General features: G+C 39.8%; 1 protein-coding gene across 1 annotated transcript in view; it reads left to right on the top strand.

The window, feature by feature from the left end:
- Positions 1-18,245, top strand: part of btbd11a (BTB (POZ) domain containing 11a) — a 248,887-nt gene extending 230,642 nt beyond the window's left edge. Inside the window, exons 9-17 of the mRNA XM_072673081.1 lie at positions 5,847-5,982; positions 8,171-8,397; positions 9,263-9,441; positions 10,150-10,255; positions 11,625-11,727; positions 11,899-11,980; positions 12,743-12,811; positions 13,999-14,112; positions 14,723-18,245. Of these exons, the coding sequence (XP_072529182.1) occupies positions 5,847-5,982; positions 8,171-8,397; positions 9,263-9,441; positions 10,150-10,255; positions 11,625-11,727; positions 11,899-11,980; positions 12,743-12,811; positions 13,999-14,112; positions 14,723-14,944 (1,238 nt within the window). The 3' untranslated portion in view covers positions 14,945-18,245. The remainder of the gene's footprint in view (positions 1-5,846; positions 5,983-8,170; positions 8,398-9,262; positions 9,442-10,149; positions 10,256-11,624; positions 11,728-11,898; positions 11,981-12,742; positions 12,812-13,998; positions 14,113-14,722) is intronic.
- The last annotated feature ends 2,242 nt before the right edge of the window (positions 18,246-20,487 follow it).

A 20,487-nucleotide genomic window follows, 5' to 3' on the forward strand; every position in this document is an offset into this window, starting at 1 on the left:
CTGGCATGTGCGTCCCCAAGTGGTGGAAAATTCAGTTCTGTAATCTGTAACTCCGCCTCAATTAATGACAAAATAGTGGTGTTTTTTCCCCTTTATTACGTAGCAGTGGGAAGTGACCCCTCTGGATGTTAACACTCCCACTGGGCATGCCAGCACTGTCCAATGCAGAAAAGCTCTTGATTTCCTTCTTTCTTTTCTACCCATTGCTCACCAAGCCCCGCCTCCACATGCTCATTATTAACCATCAACATGTATTTTTGTGCTGGGATGGCAGTAGACCCTCTGAAATCAAGGGTGGACGTACTGTTTAAAAGTCAGACAGAATTACCTTCTGAACTTCAATGAACTTAGAGCTGTGATAGCAATAGTAGTTGTGTTTAAACTAACTTGATAATAATATAGCTGTTGCATAACACTGACTCACAGATTTTTATTTTATTAGCCCTTTTTTTACCCTGTTCTTTAATGGTCAGGACCCCTCAGGACTACCACAGGAGCTCTGGTCTCAAGATGCTGCCCACAGGAAGCTGTTGGCTGGATATTTCTGGTGGGTGGACTGTTCTCAGTCCAATACTGATACTGACACTGAGGCCTGATCCACTCACACCAGCGCAACACACACTAACAAGCCAGCACCATGTCAGTGCCACTGCAGTGCTGAGAATGACCCACCAACACCTGCTCTGTGGTGGTCCTGTGGGGTCCTGACCACTGAGGCTAACAAAGTATTCAGAGAAACAGATGGATACAGTCTGGAATTATAGAACTACACACTGCTCCTACATGCAGAGTGGGGCTGATAAAGTGGAAAAGTGTAGGAACAAGGAGGTGGTGTTAATCTAATGGCTGATTAGTGTATATATGAACTGTATGTCGTAATTTAGGGAACTTTTTGGACTTTGTTCATTGATCAGTCAGATCCTTTACAGCTGAAGGCTAAACTACATAAATCATATTATAGAATTCCAGCCTGTCAGTCAAAGCACTGCTACATAAGATCACACAAAAAGTGATGACTACGAATCTCATTATCATTTCAGCTAAGGCAGCGGCTTCCCAGTCAGACCTGATTATATCATTCTGGGGTCATGTCACAGTCCAGAGAACAAGTGAAAAAGAGAGGTAACTGCAGACTAACAACAGGCTAAATTTGACCATTTCCAGGCAAAATAATTATCTCCTGATGAATTTACATGTCAAGCATTTGGCTGATGCTCTTATCCAGAGTGGTTTACTTGTTCAGTCATGTTCCACATGTAGGCGAATGTCTTGCCCAAGGAGTCTTGGTGCAGGGAATCAAATCCTAGTCTGCCACAGGGAAAGCAGTGTTATCCACCACGCTTGGTTAGCTACTGAATGGTCTTAAACTAATGTAATTAGCTACCTGTTCGATGTACATTGGAGTGCTGAATCTATTTAACACTGATTTCGGTGTGCAGCTTCACTACAGCAAATAATGCTAATTGTTACACATTTCAACAACCTGAATAAAATAACTTATAAAGTGACACAGAGTAGCACCGAGAAACTAACAGTTGGAACTACACAATAAAGACAGAAAGAAAAGTTTAGAGGAGAAAAATGAGAATGAAAATGGGCTGTGACAAGAGTGTTAGTGAGGTCAGGATGTTGGATGATCACCGCCCCACCTCATCGTTAACCCCTCTCCAACTCATCTCAAGTACTGGATGGAGCACCAACCATCATTCCAGAGAACACAGTTCCTCTGCTCCACAGCTCAATGCTTCTAGTAGGTTCATATTTATCAGTCCTATTCTATTGACAGTATTTCTCTACAGGGACTAGACAAGCTGTGTGTATGCATTTGCACATCTGTGGCTGCAATATGAAATATGTTGCTTTCTTAATTCATTCATTAGAAAGGATGTCCACAAACATCATCAAGACTACACATCATACTGCAACCAGCCAGCAGAGGCACTAGACCTGTGCTGTTGCTATATATCTGGTGGGGGGACTCAGGAGCTTCTGCATTTTATATACATATATATATATATATATATATATATATATATATAGAGAGAGAGAGAGAGAGAGAGAGAGATTCTAATTTATTTATTATTTTATTTTTGAGTCTATACTGGTTGCAAGCTCCCTAGTGGCTCATGCTCCTTTGGCCCAGTTGGTAATTTGTCCCAGACACTGGTAAAAGCACAATTCACAGACAAAGTGTGCTTTTTGAACATAAATGTGACAAACCATAAGAGTGTAGTGCATATATAACTGTGTCTTTACACCAGTCCACAGCGTGAGGACTTTTTCTAAAGCCCTGGAGAAACACCTTCATAAATATGAATGGACCTGAACGATATTCATTACATTTGCCTAAACATTTTCCTGAACAGTGTTAAAAATTACTTAGAGACTCTTCTTAGCTTGAAGGTCCCTAGTCATGAGACATCAAGTGCTTTGACGCGATGCTCAAGCAAATGCTTTCATTTCCCCGCCTTCCCCCAGCACACACATACCCACACACAATTACACTCACTCACTCACACACACACACACACATCTAAACACAAGCATGAATTTGCAAAAATGATTGTATGGAAACTTCCGTCTGCATGCTAAAGAGTGCGCTAATGTGGCGGTACAGGAAAAGCTGGGGTTGTTTGAGGCTCATCACATCCAAAGCTCATCAACGCTCGATCCTCACGCTCCATTTGCCATACAGCGGGTCAATTACCCCCGGCGCTCGAATCCGCAGGGTTTTCGCATTAACACGGGAAACACTTACTCCACATTATTCTGTGTGGATGTGCTCGGGACAAGTTGCCATTACGCATTAACAAAACAATCAGTGGGTGGAGGGGGGGTGGTGGCTCAGGAGCGTCTGCAGTGACACTAAACTGACCTCACACACCGGCAGAATTATTATTAAGAATTATTATCCAAGATACTGGAAACCTGTGGAGTACTTACCTGCCTAAAGCCTGGACTCTGTCTGTCCTTAAGTAGCCTTTGAACACAAGTAGCATTTGAACTGCAGTGTTTAGGATACAGACTGTGCCTAGGCAGTCTATAAAGTTTTTATTCTTCATTATTTTTTTAAGGAAGGCTTCCCGATGGCAGTGTAATTTAATTCACGGCCACGCTTAATCTATCTGTAGAAAACCAGCCTGCATTGCAGTTTGATGGACAATGGTTCTGCAAATGGCCTGCAGCGGAATGAACATCTGCTGCTGTAGAAACTAGATTGTAACATCAGTGACTATGGATGTTTGGCAGCAGGTCAAGTGTGGGCACACTTCTCCGTGAATGTATAAAGGGAGCTAACTTTATGAGGATCACTTGCAAATATGATGCATTGCAGAAATGTCTACATCCTGGCCAGATAGCCACAGCACACAGTTCAGCTGATCAGCTAAGTAGGTCTTCCATGAGTTCAACAGGCAAAAAATACTCCCTCCATCTGGTGAAATGAATATTTGAGATTAATTTGTCAACATTTGTTCTTCATGTCTTGTTCTAAACTAAGACTAAGCCTAGGTGATTTTTTTTATATTCTTGAAACCTCTGACATCACCTACCCCACTGTAAAAAAAAAAAAAAAAATAATAAAAAAAAGGTATTGGTCAACTGGGTTGAATGTGTATATCACTTCTGTCCAATGAATCAGCGTCAATCATTTTTGTTTGTTTTTACTTTTCTCCATGGTTTGAAACCTGTAGCCGCTCTGTACACTGTATAAATACTTCTAGATGAATAGACCAATAGAAATGCTCTAAATAACTTGGAATAAACTCTTATTTTACACTGACCTCCATTTAAAGCTAGGAACATTTTTCTTTGCTTCTCCTGTAAAGTCAACATTTTGGAGATACATCTTTTTCATTGGACAGCAATAATATATACATAACTGTTATTAAAGTTATTCACTTTTTGACAAAATGTGAATGTTGTCTTAAAATATTGTGACGAATGGATCAATAGAAATGCTCCAAAAGACTTTATATAATATATAAAGGTATAAGGTATAATTTTTTACATTGACAACCATGGAACATCAAGAAGGTTTTTTCCTTCTCCTGTAAAGCTCAATCTGTAACTTTGGAGATACAAGATTTTTTGTCTGACAGCAGCAATAAAACTAGAGAAACAATGCTAAACCAGACTGAGTCCAGTTTCTCAGAACTGAGGTAGAAGTATTTCACACAGTGGTCTTTCTGCTGCAGCAACATAAAGAAACAGACTATCTTCAGTCCAGCGTTCTTTACTGTTTTCTTTGCTCCCAGATTTGATGTACATTTATCCTGTGGTGAACAGAATAACATACAATAATGCATGTTTAATGACTTGAAGAAATTTCTAATAAATAATTTAAGCGTGATTCCTAGAAAGCTTTCTGAGAGAACTGTTCATATGATTAGTAGAAATCAGACCTTCAGGAAGACTCTGTAGACTCTGGAGTGGGGATGCACTGGAGGTCAGGTGGAAACCATTATTGCATCCCCACCACAACATTTTCAAATGACCATCTAAACAAGCCTGATGAAAACACGTTCAAGTTAAAACAGAACTGTTTGGCTGCAGAACTTCATGAAAAGAACACCTTTCCAACTGTTTAGCATAAGACTTGATTGCGTTGCAGCCAGTGGCGTGGGGAGTATTTCACTGGTGGAGGGGAGAGTAGATTTGATGGAATACCAACAGATTCTGGAAACAGACATTACACCAATGACAATGATCCTAATCACATCTCAAAATCCACAGTGGGTTACTTAATGAGGAGCAAGCAAAAGAGCAGTGCAGCAAGACATCTTGAAGCCTTATTAGAAGGCTTATTGCTGTAAAATTTGCCCTGTATTTACCCATACAGGGTGCCCAAACTTTTGCTTCAGATCCTTTTACTGTTTTATTATTATTTTAACCTGTAAAAGAAAAATGTAATCCTGCTTAAAAGATTAATGTGTCTTCTTTTACTTTATGCCTTTTGGAAATCAGGCAATCTTTGATTGACTTAGGTCATCACAGTAACAGAAATTTTGACCAGAGCTACTTAAACGTTTACCTAGCCTGGCTGCTGCACTGTAACAGGGCTGATCCTTCACTTTCCATGTCATTTAAACAAGATTTCTGTTAAATTAGTTTTGTAATTTTTCACTGAGATCTTTATCCTGTTAGCGTTGTGTTAGGAGCGGAAAAGCTTGTCAAACTTGGCGGCGGTAGTCAAGTAGCCGGGATTTTTGCATGGTTCAGAGCCATTCACACACTTTAAGCTGTTGAGCTCTGATATGAAAAACAGGTAACTTCACTTCTAGGACATCTTAGAGTAATCATAAGGACATTCTACATTGTCAAATGAACGTTTTTGTGGATGTTGAAGCCATCTGCACTGCTCGGGTGAGTTGGCAACCAGCCAGCACTAAAACATAGAGACTGTCTGATTGCCATGGGGTATTTTTCTCACAGACGACAAAAAACCTTCCCTTGCATAAATGTATATATATATATATATATATATATATATATATATATATATATTGTTTTGTATGTTTAATCATTTTTAATAACAAAACTAGCAAACGCAAAACTAGTGATGTATCATTTTCATCGTGTCAGGCACAATCAAATGGAATACAATCTTTTTACATTTACTTCAATTAGAAGTTCTAGAGGTTTTTCCGCGTCAGGTAAAGTTGCCATTTTGGAGATGCAACGTTTTTGCGTGACAGTATAGAGGAATGCTGGGAGTGTGGCCAAGATGTTTTAGGGAGGTACCTCCACCACCACCACCTTTTCAGGCTGTGAAAGAGTGTGGGATGTGTAAGAATGTGGTAGATGGAATGACTATAAAACACTTGCTTCTTGTGGGATGTTTTCAGGCAATTTTGAGCTGGTCAGCCTGCTCTTGGAGAGAGGAGCGGACCCTTTGATTGGCACCACATACCGCAATGGCATTACGTCTGCTCCACTGGGCGATATGAACTCATACAGCCTGGCTGCTGCACATGGACACAGGTAATACACACACCCATACACACCATACAGATGCATATAATTGTTTTAATCATTTGTTTATTTAAAAAGAAAAAAGAATAATGAATATTTGTAAATTTAAGCAACATAAACAAACCAGCAATATTTAAACAGCTGTTCTTGATCAGCTTGATTAGCATCTGTATTTTTAGATATTAAATAGAAATAGACTAATCTAGTTTTTAGTGCTGAGTAGTGAAAATCTCATGTATCTTGGTAACAATAAGGAGTTATTAAATATGATATGGCCATTTATTGTGGTATTATTATAGCAATTTGTCTAAACGGCCCAATTGGACTTGCTCTATCCAGGATGGGTAGAATGCTCAGTGTGTTGCTATGCTTTACAAATGCAAGTTTGTCACCCTATAAATCTTACTGTAACGTCATTAACGATGTTGTACAGATCCATCACTCACTTTTTGATCCCCTGTAGTTCCACTGATCATCATCTAAAGTTTCTATTCTTACAAATGATTTGAAGCTGATGGAGTTGTACAGTACTTGCTGGAGGTCAAGATGATTTTATACATGTATATGCAGTATAATTGATTTTGCATCAGACAAAACATTGATGTGAGCAGTGGTGTATAAACATACACACACAGAAGAATGCACGTTAAGTAGGAACTGCTGGTTCCTTTTTCACATAGCCCATGCTTCACCTCACTCAGCAGTGTGTTTCGTTTCTGCTGTTTATCATTACTGTAAACATCCCATCCGTCAACTCTGAACTTCTGACCTGAAATTGCTGCCAGATATAAAAGAGCAGCTGGTTGTTTTTTCATGCAGGTCCGCAGAAGAAATAGATCTCCATAACTTCAGCACCATCGTTTCCCATTGCAGGGAAACTGTAAACCACGAGTGTCAGTGCCCACTCGTTCACTCACACCCATACCCAGCACTGCATAATGAATGCTTATTGATATTCACCGTGCATGCGTTCTGACTGAGATTCCACTGCGTTAGACGGCCAGCTCCCCTCAATGCCTTGATATTAAGGCAATCCGTTATGGAGGCCGGGTCGGATTTGCAGACGTATTGCAGCCGGAGCCGGGACTTTGAAAAAAAAAAGCTGCTTTCGTAGTGCCTTGAGCCCCTGAGACATTTGCGACGCTGCGACTTACTGTGATTTGTGGCCCCGCGTGGATCGAACCAGTCATTCTCTGAGCATACTTCCACTGAGTTATAATGACTTTACACTAACTCCCTAATACAAGCCCAAGAGCAGGCCGCAGTAATATGTGGAAAAATTGTTTTCATGCCTTGATAAATGAGAGTCATAAACATCTGAGGACTTAAGGGTCTTTTAAAAACGGACGTTATGTTTTAAACAGTTTCAAACTCTGACGTATCTCTCTGGCTGTAGGAATACAGTGTAAGCTGTGTCTTAGTCATACCCAACTTGATAGCTAAGCGAAAGGCAAGGAGATATGAAACGTTGAATATATGAATAGCAGCATGTTGCTGTCATTGCCCGAGCATTAATCAGACAGTTCATAGAAGTGAATGTCAGTAGATTCATCATTCCTCTTACCTTGTAACAGCGTTTCAGCACAGCCTTGGTCAGTGAGGTGCCTACATTTACAGTAGCATATACAAAGAGTGGCATCATGCTAGAAGCTACACTATATGTCCAAATGTTTGTGATCCCCTTCAAATTCAGTACTACATTAAGTTGCACCCATTGCTGACACAGATGGGCAACTCAGATGCACACACCAGACACAGCGTGTCTAGTCCCTGTAGAAAAGTGCTGCCAGTAGAGTAGGACTCTCTGGAGCAAATAAATGTATTGAACCTGATGAACGCTTGGCACCATGCTGCCTAATGCCAGGCGTGGACTAGAGGGGTGTAAAGCCCACCAGCATTGAGCTGTGGAGCAGTGGAACTGTGTTCTCTGGAATGAGGGATGGTGCTCCATCCAATACTTTTAGGATGAGTTAGGGAGTTGGGCATGAGGTGGGGTGCTCATCATCAATGCTCTTGACGCTGAATGCAATCAAATCCTCACAGCAATTGTACAAAGCCTTCCCTGGACAGTAGAGATAGTTACTCCAACAAAAGCAGAATAAACTCTGAGGAAACTACATTACTGTTGTCATCGCTGTACGTTTATCCCTGAGTGATCTGGAGCCGACTGAGTTGTTTCCTGCATGTGATCCCGCAGGAACGTGTTCCGCAAGCTTCTGTCTCAGGTGGACAAGGATAAGGGTGACGTCTTATCTCTGGAGGAGATTCTGGCTGAGGGTTCAGAGCCTGGTGGAGAGAAGAGAACAGCCCACTCGGAGGGCACGCTGCGGACAGGCAAGGCCAAACTGAGGGCCCTCCGAGAGGCCATGTACCACAGCGCCGAACACGGCCATGTGGACATTACCATAGACATCCGCAGCCTGGGTTAGTAACCACACTGCACGCCTGCCGCCCACATCTGCAGCCTGTTAGGACTGACTTCTTTAGGTTACCACAGACATCCACTGCCTGGGTTTTCATAGACACTCACTGCATGGGTTAGTACTGATATAGCACAGCAGTTAGCGTAGTCACCTGTTGCATAGTCGTGCTATTGACTCTTTTTTAAAGGGGCCATATTGTCCTTTGTGCCTGTATCAACCACACTTCCAATCTCCTCTCCTCAATTCAAACACCTTTTGCCAGTTAGCTCTCGGGGAAGTCATTAACAGAGAGGCTCACTTACTTTTTCTAGCCTGCACTATGTGAACTGGATGTTCACTCAATGTGTTAAAAACACTTGAACAGTGCAGCTGTTTGTGTGATATTAGTTTAGTTAGATTGTGTTTGTCTATAATTGTGACTTAGATAATGATCAGACCATATTTTAGTAGAAATCATTATGCAGAAATCCAGGTAAGACTATTGTTATGATGGGTTATTCTGTGAAGTGCCTCAACAACAAGGTTCTATGTAAATCTTGTAAATCTCATCTGTCTTCAGTAACAGCACTCCTTATCAGTTCACAGCGAATGGGATAAACAGCTGTAGGCTGGATTGGCGGTCATATTTAACTGTGCTCATGGTTGTGACATAATATCCCCAATGAACTCTAATTTGTTGGCTGTTGTAGCTTCCATTCTTGGGACCTGAGCAGTGCGTTTGATTGTGTTTAGACAGTACATCAGACTAGTCATGTAATAAGCTAAAAATGAAGATGATATGGCTCCTTTAATCCGGATGCTTGAATGGATAAACTATACTACCTGACCGACTGGCAAACTGTTTGTGTGTGTGTGTGTGTGTGTAGGTGTTCCATGGACTCTGCACACATGGCTGGAGTCTCTGCGGACGTGCTTCATGCAGCAGCGGCGGCCGCTGATCCAGGGCCTGCTGAAGGACTTCAGCTGCATTCAGGAGGACGAGTACACAGAGGAGCTCATCACACATGGCCTGCCACTCATGTTCCAGATCCTCCGAGCAAGCAAGGTTTACACCTCTGACCCTGCTCACACGTAGATGGTCAAATAGGGATTATGGGCAGTATGGCAATAGTGGAATATCATGATTGACATGATGACATTTTAACAATACACAGCTGGCTGCAGTATTTCAAGGTTTAGTGCTAAAATTGCTAATGGCTTTTTATGCCTAAAACAGCGAGTCCATTTGTCAGGATTGTATGACATGTCAAATCCAATCTTTTTTTTTAATCAGATTTGAATTACTTTTATAAGGGGTCCTAGATGGAATACATGTCTGATTGGTGGGCATGCGACAGAAATGTGAACAAAATCAGATTGGATCCAAGGTTTTGTGTGACAGCAATGATAAGCACAATGATATTTTTTATTATTCAGTATTTCAAAGACTGCACATCATTAAAATCACAGGAGAGCTTATTGAGCTATATCACACAGTAACACTCCAAGCATATTAGCTACCTTTATGTAATGCTCTCAAATGATATCCCCCAATGCAACACATGTATAAATTCATAAATCAGTCATTTCATATTCCTTTAATGTGAGAAAAACAGCCAGAACTACGTTGTCGGTTGGAAATATCTGTCTCTCTTTTTAGACCCGTTTAGTGAAGTTGGGAAATGATTCTAAACCCTTGATGTTGTACCTGTTTGAAGACTTGCGTCGGTGTAAACTTTGTGCGCCTGTGTGTGTGTGTGTGTATAATCTGCAGAACGAAGTAATCAGCCAGCAGCTATCTGTAATCTTCACCCAGTGCTACGGGCCTTTTCCAATCCCCAAGCTGACAGAGATCAAAAAGAAACAGACATCCCGACTGGGTGAGTACCAGCGCTGCTGCCCCAGTTAAAATCTGTCCTTAAAAACTGACTCAAAAACGGCCTTCCCTGCACTGCTACCAAACACCTTCATTTGAGGAAGCAAAATTAGCTCGAAGTGCTTATAAATCCCTGAATTTCACATAGCAGTTTGTGTGTGTGCTTTTGTCTTGAGAACTGTGACAGTGGAAAAATAAACACCACCATCAAGCTCTTTTTATGGAGAATACCCCAAAATTACTTTCATCATCAACAGAAAGAGAGAGAGAGAGCGAGCGAGAGAAAGAGAGAGAGAGGGAAAGAGTTTAAGAATTAAGGTTGACACTCCGGAGGAACACTACTGCCATCTAGAAGGCAGATAAGTTACAGCTTCTGAACTCTGCAGTAGTCTGCTAGATATCATCAGGCATACAAGCTCGAGGAGTGTTTTTAAATCCAGAACTAAAAGCTTGTTCATGTTGTTCAGACTGAAGCTTTATATAAACCGTTCTATTTTATACTGGATTTGCTTTAGTTTTGTTTTGCAATTTTTGTTTGAATCTTTGAAATTTGAGAAAGGTTCTGTAGCACTTAATATTATAGTAATAAATAGCAATAATAACACACAAATATTGAATTCAATTTGGTAATTAAATTGAAAATGTCAAATGTAATAAAACCTACTAATGTTCACAGGATCATCCGAAGTACATTTTTGACTGAGTTTTGTTACATTTCTGGGATTATTGCTTGGGGAAAATTATTTGCGATATTAAGTGCCACAGGTACACCAATATTATTGTAATTTGAACTGGCCTATTGGGGCCTTCTATATATATATATATAGAATATATATGATTGATATGATTGATATATATATATTATCTTATTATATATATCTTATATATATGATTTGTAAATGTGATGTTACAGCTGTAGGTAAAAGTCTGGACAGCAATGTAACAATGGCTTGTTTCAGCCAAATGATAAAAGAGAACAACCTTTTTTTTATTTTCTGAATTTAACAACAAAAAAAAAATCTTTTTTCGGCATAAACAATAATTGTGCAATAAAATGTACACAGATTTGTTCTTTGTACTTAAACACTTAAACAACACATACTTTCACCACTGTTGTCCAAACCTTTGCATAAAACTGTACTTTATTAATTTTACTTAATCAAACATGCTGTAGTGCTTCATTCCTAAAACATATTGAGATTCACTGTTAAAGAGAATCTGCTTTATGAATAAACTGTTGTTATTATTGTTATTGTTGATATTATATCACGTATGGCCCCTGCAGACATTCTGCCAGATCACTACATGATGGGCTCAGTGTTTAATTTCATTTAAATTAGTTGATAAGAGTCTGATCTCACATGCTTCTCTAGATCCACACTTTCTGAACAATAAAGAAATGTCTGATGTGACGTTCCTGGTGGAGGGAAAACCATTCTATGCCCACAAAGTGCTGCTCTTCACAGCCTCAGCCAGGTGAGACGACTGTGTTATCAGAGAGCGTGTTTATACGGTATGCAGTGTGGCTCCATCAAGTGGATATTGATCCCAGCTTTCCTGAGTAATAGTTATACAACCTGACAGCAACCATACAGTTTGATTAAAGGAAAATATCATTTCTGCATTTTCTCTTCTTCTGTGTGTTAGGTTCAAGTCTCTGCTCTCCAACAGACCTGCTGCAGAGAACACTTGCATTGAAATCAGTCATGTCAAGTACAACATTTTCCAGGTGGGAATATTTTTGCACTTGGCTTTTAGGACTGTGTTTTTAATAAATCAGCAGGTTTCGAGCATGACATGATTGTTGGTCAATGGAGAATGGTCAGACTGCTTGGAGCTAACAGAAAGACTGCTGTAGCTCAGACGACCACTTTGTATAACTGTGGTGAGCAGAAAAGCATCTTTGAAAATGTACAACAACACGCACAACCTTGAGGTGGCAGGGCTACAACAGCAGAAGACCACACCGGGTTCCATTTCTGTAAGTCAAGAACAGAAAGCAGAGGCTGCAGTGGGCACAGGCTTACCAATACTAATGAAAATCTAATGAATCTTGATATCTGCTGAGGTGTACAGATGGCAGGGTGAGAATTGGGTGCCAACAGCCTGAATCTTGACTGGCACACACAGAGCCCTGTACTCAACCCCATGAAACACCTTTGGGATAAATTACAACGAAGATTGTGAACCAGACCCTCTCATCCAACATCAGAGTCTGACCTCACAAATGTTCTTCTTGATGAATGGACAAAACTCCCCACACACATACACACACACACACTCCAAAATCATGTAGAAAGTCTAAGAGCTGAAGCTGTTATAGGTACAAAGGGAGGACCAACTCCGAATTAATGCCTATAGATTTATAATAGGATGTCATAAAAGCTTCTGTAGGTGTTATGTGTAGATGTCCCAATACTTTCTACATCTATATAGTGTAGTTCTGATGTTCTGTTATTTCTGAGTACACTGAGTGTGCTTTGTGTTGCAGTTGGTGATGCAGTACCTGTACTGTGGAGGCACTGAGTCACTGCACATCAGAAACACTGAAGTCATGGAGGTATTACACAGTGTTCCTCTACCTTTCTTCTTTTCTATTCTGTTCTATTCATCCTCTCTCACTTTTTGTCACTTTTATTTGAGGGTTAATAGGATGTCTCATATGATATGATGTGAATGTGGCTGGCTGTGATGCTGTGATTGCCAGCCAAGGCCAACCTGGGTCTGCTAGTTGTTCCCACACCCACTCCATGTGTCATAAAATGATTCACTTTAACTGCAAAGAGAAAAAGTGGCACTTCTAGAGATCATCAAAGCATAAGGATAACCATTACTGAGAATAGATGTTTCGGACCTTGCATATATTTTCACCTCCATCGCCTCATTGCTGCTCCTCCACTCTTCACGAGGGTTCAAGAACCTCCTTTTTTTAACCAGTGACACCAGCCGAAACCATTTGTACTCTCACACTTGTTGGACAAAGTTCAGTACCATAATACTAATGAACCTATGCTTCCTGAGTACTGTTAACCTAACAGTCAAAAGTTTGGACACAGACTGAATGTGTTTTCCGAGAATCATTTTGTATTTGTACATTTGGTGCCTTTACTATTCATTTTAAATGAGTAACAATAGAGTCACACACAGTCCTTTTAGTTAATGGGTCCCAAATGTTTACTAATTTAATGCATGCTAAATAAATACCTTAAACCCTTTGTTTTTACTGGGTTGTATTTTGTTCTTTGTCTTCTTAATCTCTTAAAATGACACCTAATAGAATCTTAATCCAGATTTATATTTACATTACATAATTACTACATATTATGGTTTTAATGTTCTTCAGAGCAGCATTGTAGGAAGTCCTGTGCTAAACTCATGTCAGAGTTTGATTCCAGACAGTTAACAGTTAATGTTTATGTAATACTGTAATATTAGTATTATGTAATACTAATACTATACACCACTATAGTAAAACACATGTTCAGGTCCTCCACAGATAACACAGTCCAGCACATTCTGAAATATAAACAGTAAATATTTGCTTTCAATAAATTATTGCTAAAATAAGCTAAAAAACTTTAACTTATGTTTTATTTTATTTATGTGCAAAATTCCGAAAAAATAATTATGCTCTACAATGTTTATCATATTTTTATGTAAAAATCCAATACCAGTATACCAGTATAGATGATACAGCTGAGCACTACGTTCAGTGTGATAATTAAGAGGGTTCTGTCTCATTCACAGCTCCTGTCTGCAGCCAAATTCTTCCAGCTTGAGGCCCTCCAAAGACACTGTGAGATTATTTGCTCCAAGAACATCACCATAGACACATGTGTGGACATTTACAAGCATACCAAGGTAAGACTTCACTGCATTCATGTGTGCGGTGTGCAAGGAGGAAACCTTCTGAGCAAGACTTCAGTTCTTCTGTTCAAAGCACTTTTTGATCCAGAAGTCCTGCTCTTTGTCTAGGGTCTTCTGACTAACTATGGTCAGGTCCCGATGTCTCTTCAGCATCACCTGATTGTAGATGATGTATTTTTGCATAATCTGAGGTTTAAATAAGACAGTTTCCTCCAGTATCCTCTCTAAACATGTTCTAATCATCTGAAGCTGATGTGCTGCACCTGCTTCTAATTGTAGGCATTTGAAGTAGTAATACATGTGTTACAGTAATACAACTTTTTACTATGGTGTAGACTAAGGTTTTAATGGGATCTCCTAGCCGTTTACTACCGGTTTGTTTTACTTTCCCCATTAAAACACTGGACATTACAGTGGGGATTTTCAAGTTTATTTGTACATACCACCCTGTTTCTCCAAACAAATATCCAGTTGTTGGATTTTCTATGGTCTTTATTGGTCTTTATAAATATAATATCTTCTAACTGAAGAATCGTCCATATAAACAACCCTTTTTACAATATTAACAATCTAGGAATTTAATTAATGTAAAATTCATTCTCAGTTCCTGGGGGCCACCGAACTGTCTGCCTTCATCGAGGGCTTCTTCCTGAAGAACATGGTGCTCCTGATTGAGCTGGAGAACTTTAAGCAGCTGCTGTATGAGGTGCCTGCAGAGAGCCCTGGGCCAGCCCCTTCTTATGACGTCCTTCACGACCTGGAGCGAACCCTGGCCACTCGTATCCAGTCCATCCATCTCTCCTCTTCCAAGGGCTCCATTGTCTGACAGTTGTTGGGTTTTGTTTGTTTTTTTAAACATAATTCACTGCAAGATTTTACCCACTTCAGCCTGGTGTGTGACCATGGATTCAATGTGGGCTCCTTGTTGTGTCTTTGGCCGGTAGCTTAGAGGTATGTTTGGGGGCAGCTTAACAACCTGCCAACCTGTCTGCCCAGTGGGATGCATGTGGGACCACCTGTTTTTTTTGTTGTTTGTTTGTTTGTTTTGGTTTGTTTAGTTTTTTACAGGCTAACATCTCCATAATGCTACTGCAAGGCCAGTCTGCTGTTATCCTGTACCATTCCAAGGGCTACATTATATGTCATCCTCTAAAAATCTTAACAGCATCCTGAACAGCGCAAGTGCGGGGGTTAAGTTGCTGAGAGATGTCTGCAGAACTCTGCAGATTGTCCATGATGGAAGGACCCATGCTCCTTGTTCTTTGAGCTAGTTTAAAGCAGCTCCACTTCCATTGCTGTAAGGTCATTTTACTTTGGGTTGAGGTTTATACAAGGACCACTTGTATTCTGGCCATTTTTCTAGCATCATCACATTCTAGCATTCAAGCATTCATCCTTTCAAAGATTCTCAATGCCAATGTTCTCATCGTGGACTTGTTGGAAACATCATACCAGTTTGCTATGCCCGGTCATGCACCATATTTTGGTACTTGTGTGGTGTTCGCCAATGATATTGAAGCTATATAACTGAATGATGTGTTCAGTTTTTCACTGATCGAAGTGGTCAGTAAGGATTAGTTAGCCTTCAGAGCTGCAAACTATGTAAAAGCAATTTTCACAGCAGTTTAGAAACAGCAAGTATTTTATACACATCAAGATCATTTCATTTGGCAACTAGTCGCTTTTAACAGTAGACTCGGCCCATTATTAAGAACTGAACCTTCATACTGCCCTTGCTAACCTTGCTCTCCTAGGAAACCCATCATTCACTGTATTGTAGGAGGTCCTGTGCTAAGTGTGTGAGTTCGATTCCACCCACATGTTTTAATGACCCACGAAACAACCACTGTGCTTAGTACACTGAAAACTGAGCAGTCCATCCTTGCCTTGAGGTTGTGTTAAATCAACATTCAATGCCAATAATCTGCATGGGCCCTTTGCAGCCTAGCTTTGACTTTTGTAATAAAAAAAAAAAAACAAAGAATGAAAGAAAAAAAAACTTGCTTTTCAGCTCCATAATTAACTGAATTAAGGATGGGATGAACTTCACGCATTCCAGACGATGGACACCAAGTATATACTCGTGTGGAACTTGCCGAAATGGGATCTACTGTGCAGCCCCACACTTCTTCTGTTGTTTTGTATTATTATTATGTTTCTTCTGTCGTTGTTGACTGCAAATCTGTCTAATAGCGTTTACAGGAACATGCCAGTGCCCTGGTCGCCACCACTATGACCAAATGTACATATTCCAAATCCTCACACGCAACGCTTTTGCTATATGTGATGCCAGCGCAAGTATTGCTGTTTTACAGTTGTGCAGTTCTGTTACTGCCAAGATGTTCTGCATGTTCTGTGTTCTTTTTCTTTTTATTTTTTCTTTGTTTTTTTATTTCTGTGTGTGTGTGTGTGTGTGTGTGTGTGTGTGTGTGTGTGTCCGTAGCCTCTGGATGTATGTCAGCGTCCTGGGAGTGTAATACCAGCATGGGTGTGTATGTGTCCAGGGCTAAACCCAAAGTAATTGACGTTGAAGAAAAATAATAAGGCACTTTCACCCAAAGAACGTGTAGTTACTGTTACCATTAGACAAATAAAGAGGAAACACAAAGTAAAAAAGAAACTGCTTATTGCATCCGCCATATATTTTCTACATAGCGTACATAAATATGTTAAAAAGGTGGTTATTCAGTGTGCAGGAAGACTTCAGACTTCTTTTTAAAATGTGAACTGTTTGTTTATTGGAGGTTGGAAAATTGTCCCAATTGTCCCAAGCGTATGAAGAGATTTAGAAACAGAGTTTATTCATATGTAGCTAACAATGGAACGATATCACGATGCAAATAATTTTAAACTGTGAAGAGAATTTTATTTGAGATCATAGTACAGTAGCTTTATTTTCTTACTATCTGTGTTTTGTTGGTAAACGCCACTCAGCTATTTTGTGTAGCCAAGACAAAGATATAGCGTATATATTTTTTTTTCTCTCAAAATGTCCTCACCTGTCAGTCGAATGTCAAGTTGTCAAGTCTTTCCTCATTGTCCTTGTGCCAAAGTGAAGTGCGGCAAATAAAAGTCACGTTCATGTAGTCTTAGAAAATCAGTTTGCTTAAGGAGCCCACAGATCCTCTCTTGGCTTTCTTTCACTGAACCTGTAAGACACACCAGTCCTAAAAATAAAGGGTTCTAAATGGTTCTAGACTTGGACGATGTAGAGCCTTTACCCTGTGCGAAGGAGTATTTGGAGGAGTAAAGGTATAACCTCAAGAACACTGTACTAACTGTGAAGCGTGGTGGTGGTAGCATCATGCGCCGGGGTTGTTTTGCAGCCAGTGGAACTGGTACATTGAAGAAATGCATGGATGGAATAATGAAGCCTGGAATCCCTAATGAAGAGGACTGCCCTCAAGTTTTCACTCTCATTTACAAAAATAATTAAACTTTTTCAGTGTTTTGTTGCCATAGGAACCCTTTTTTGGCACCATTTTTTTAAGAGTTTAAAAGTCAGTATGTGAAAGCAATATTAGACATTAAGACAACGTTTCTTAAAGACACAGTCTTCGTGCTCTGTTGCGTATGAGAGACTTGGAATGACTGTCTGTTTAGATCTGTGTTAATTAGTGAAATGGTCCTGTAGTTCAGTACTACACTAATTAGGTATTCACTACACACCAATAATGGAGACTAGAGGCCATTTGTACTGTAAGTGGATCCTTTAAGCAAAATTCTTCAGATTTCCAAAAAAAAAAAAAAAAAAAAAAAAAAAGAAACTCGCTCATTGTGTCTTGGCTTTGACTTTATCCGCTTTGGCTGCTACTGAGACATGCTTACAGACAACTCGACTCCGGGCCGTGATTTTCTTTCATGTCTTTACTGGACAAAAACTTGCATGCTTTTGACTGAATCTGAGTTTGAGGGAATATTGTTTGCTATCCTAATTTCACTTGATTGCAACATTGTACATTGTACAAAAGATACGTATATAGAAATATATATATTAAACATAGTGTAAATATAAGGGATGTTATTGACTTTACCAATGGAAAAAATAAGAATGTCACACTTGTGCTACAGTGCAATCGTTCAATGACATGCATTTGTGTACAGCCAATAAAACAGTCATGGTTTAAGCGCTCTCTCTTCCTTGTTGGGATGGTTATTGTTACAGTGTGTGAAATGACAAACAACAAAGTGTATTATTGAAGGTGAACTATTTCAAATCACTTTGATCACAAGATTTTTACACTGGAAAACATGAGGCATTGAATTTACATATTTATATGTGTACATAAAAAACCCTGTAAAAACACACTGAAGGTTACCAAGAGCCTCAGTATTCAGATTTTATAGATTTAGTTATGATTGTTATGGATTTACTTCAGATTTAGTTATGATTGACCCTGAAATATCAACGCCAACCTGAAATCAAAATGGACCTTTTTACTTTTGTCAGTTTTGTTGATGGTTTTGCAGCCTCAAACACATGATGCTACCAAGCTAGGAGATGGAAGGCCAGCTCCTGCCAAGACACAATACGTATTTTTTAAACTAACGCGACACTACAGGAGCTCAACACGCTTGGAGCAAAATGCTAACTGCTAAATTTGCTGCATGTTTTAACAGATGAATGCAATGATTAAAACTATGCTAAGAGATGGGGAGAGAGAGAGACAGTCAACTTACCCACCCAGAGAAAGTAAGGCCGGTTATACAGTTCCGGGCTGTGTCCCAATTGAGTAATACACACCAATACTATAAGGCATAGACTATATTGTCGCTGTCCAATGAAAAACACTGTATCTCCAAAACGGCAACTTTACAGTAGAAGGACAAAAACTTCAGTGGAACTTAACTTTCAATGGAAGTCAAGCATTTCTTCTGGTCCATTCATACAGAATGAATCACACCGTGTACAGAGCAGCTAAATGGTTGAAACGATGAGGTAAAAAAAATGGACAATGGACAACAAGATGCATGCTTTTAATTGGCCAGCAGTGAGCAGGTTTAGCAGATTAGTATATTAATATTAGTATAAAATATTAACAAACTAACTTTTTTTGTGCAAACAGGAATTAATGAAGCGTTGTTATGCCAACGTAGGCCGTTGTAGGCTTGTCTCGTTATCCAATATTTTTTTGTAATCCAATAATTTTGTTGGAAAAGTTGTTCCTCCCTTTCTGTTTTGCATTGCATTGTGGGATACTAGTGTCCATCGTAACCACACTCAAAAACAAAGCGTTCCTGAGTTTGCATTGTGGATATTTCAGTATACTCAACTTATACTGAGACTTTTATTTATACTACATACTTATAATTCAAAAACTAGTTAGTAATACTAATACGTATGTAATCAGGACACACTCCTGAACCTCTGGCCATGGATGGTAGTGGCATTACTGGGAATTGAAATTGTTTGGGAATCAACTGGGAATTGAATTTAAATTCCTCCTGTGGACAGGGCCAGCACTAAGACAGTTGTGCTTCAAATGCCCCCAATTTGTGTAGGTTTTAAATCAGCATGGTTACTTTTATAACCTAACCATCCATCCGACCTCTTATCCGCTTTTCCTGGTCAGAATCGCGGTAGACTTGGAGCCTACCCAGAATCATTGGTGCACAAGACAGGAAGAAACTTTGGAGCCCAATTTAGCATAGCCATGTGTGCTTTTTAAAAAGATGGGAGGACATTTTATGTGGAAATGATGCTGTCATTCAAGGAAATTCAGTGCTTTACTTTCCCAGTGGAAAACCTGCCTTGGGTGAGTTTCCTTTTACTTAACAGTGGGGTGGGGTGAGGGCAATAAATAAGCTCACCATTGAAGAGAAAAGTGGTAGTCCATCACACAGAGGCCAGTTCCAGACATCAGTATTAATGTTGTTGATGATGTGCCACCCTGCCAGCTGAGTCAGCTGTTCTGTTGTCCGCTTTTTTCATCCATCTTTTCTCTGGTCTGGAGAGCACTGCTTGGAGGGTTGCTGTATTCTTTGTATTGCATTAGTCTCAGTCTTTCTTTTAAAACCTTTAAATTGTTGGAAAACTTACTGCATTTACAAGAGTTTGCATAGTCAGCCTCCATCACCTTGACAACCAGGAAATCACCTTGACAACTACAAGAGAAACAGAACACCTTAGAATGCCATGCTTTCCCTCCATAGAAAGTATTACCTGTCTGACACCCTGCTGAATGCCCGAAGACGTGGTGATATATTTAGCATTCCATTGTTTTGTGGGGTGAAAGAAGTCGAAGAATATCCAAGCTCTCATCCTCCTGGAGCTGTGCAGTGGAATGTCTGTGCCTGTATAACAGCAAGCAAAGGCTTGAGCAGGAACAATAGCTTGCTTTAGGGTTACATATAAATCCAGAGGGAAGG

Source organism: Salminus brasiliensis, chromosome 2 (assembly GCF_030463535.1).
Source record: "Salminus brasiliensis chromosome 2, fSalBra1.hap2, whole genome shotgun sequence".
In the NCBI taxonomy this organism is placed as follows: domain Eukaryota; kingdom Metazoa; phylum Chordata; class Actinopteri; order Characiformes; family Bryconidae; genus Salminus; species Salminus brasiliensis.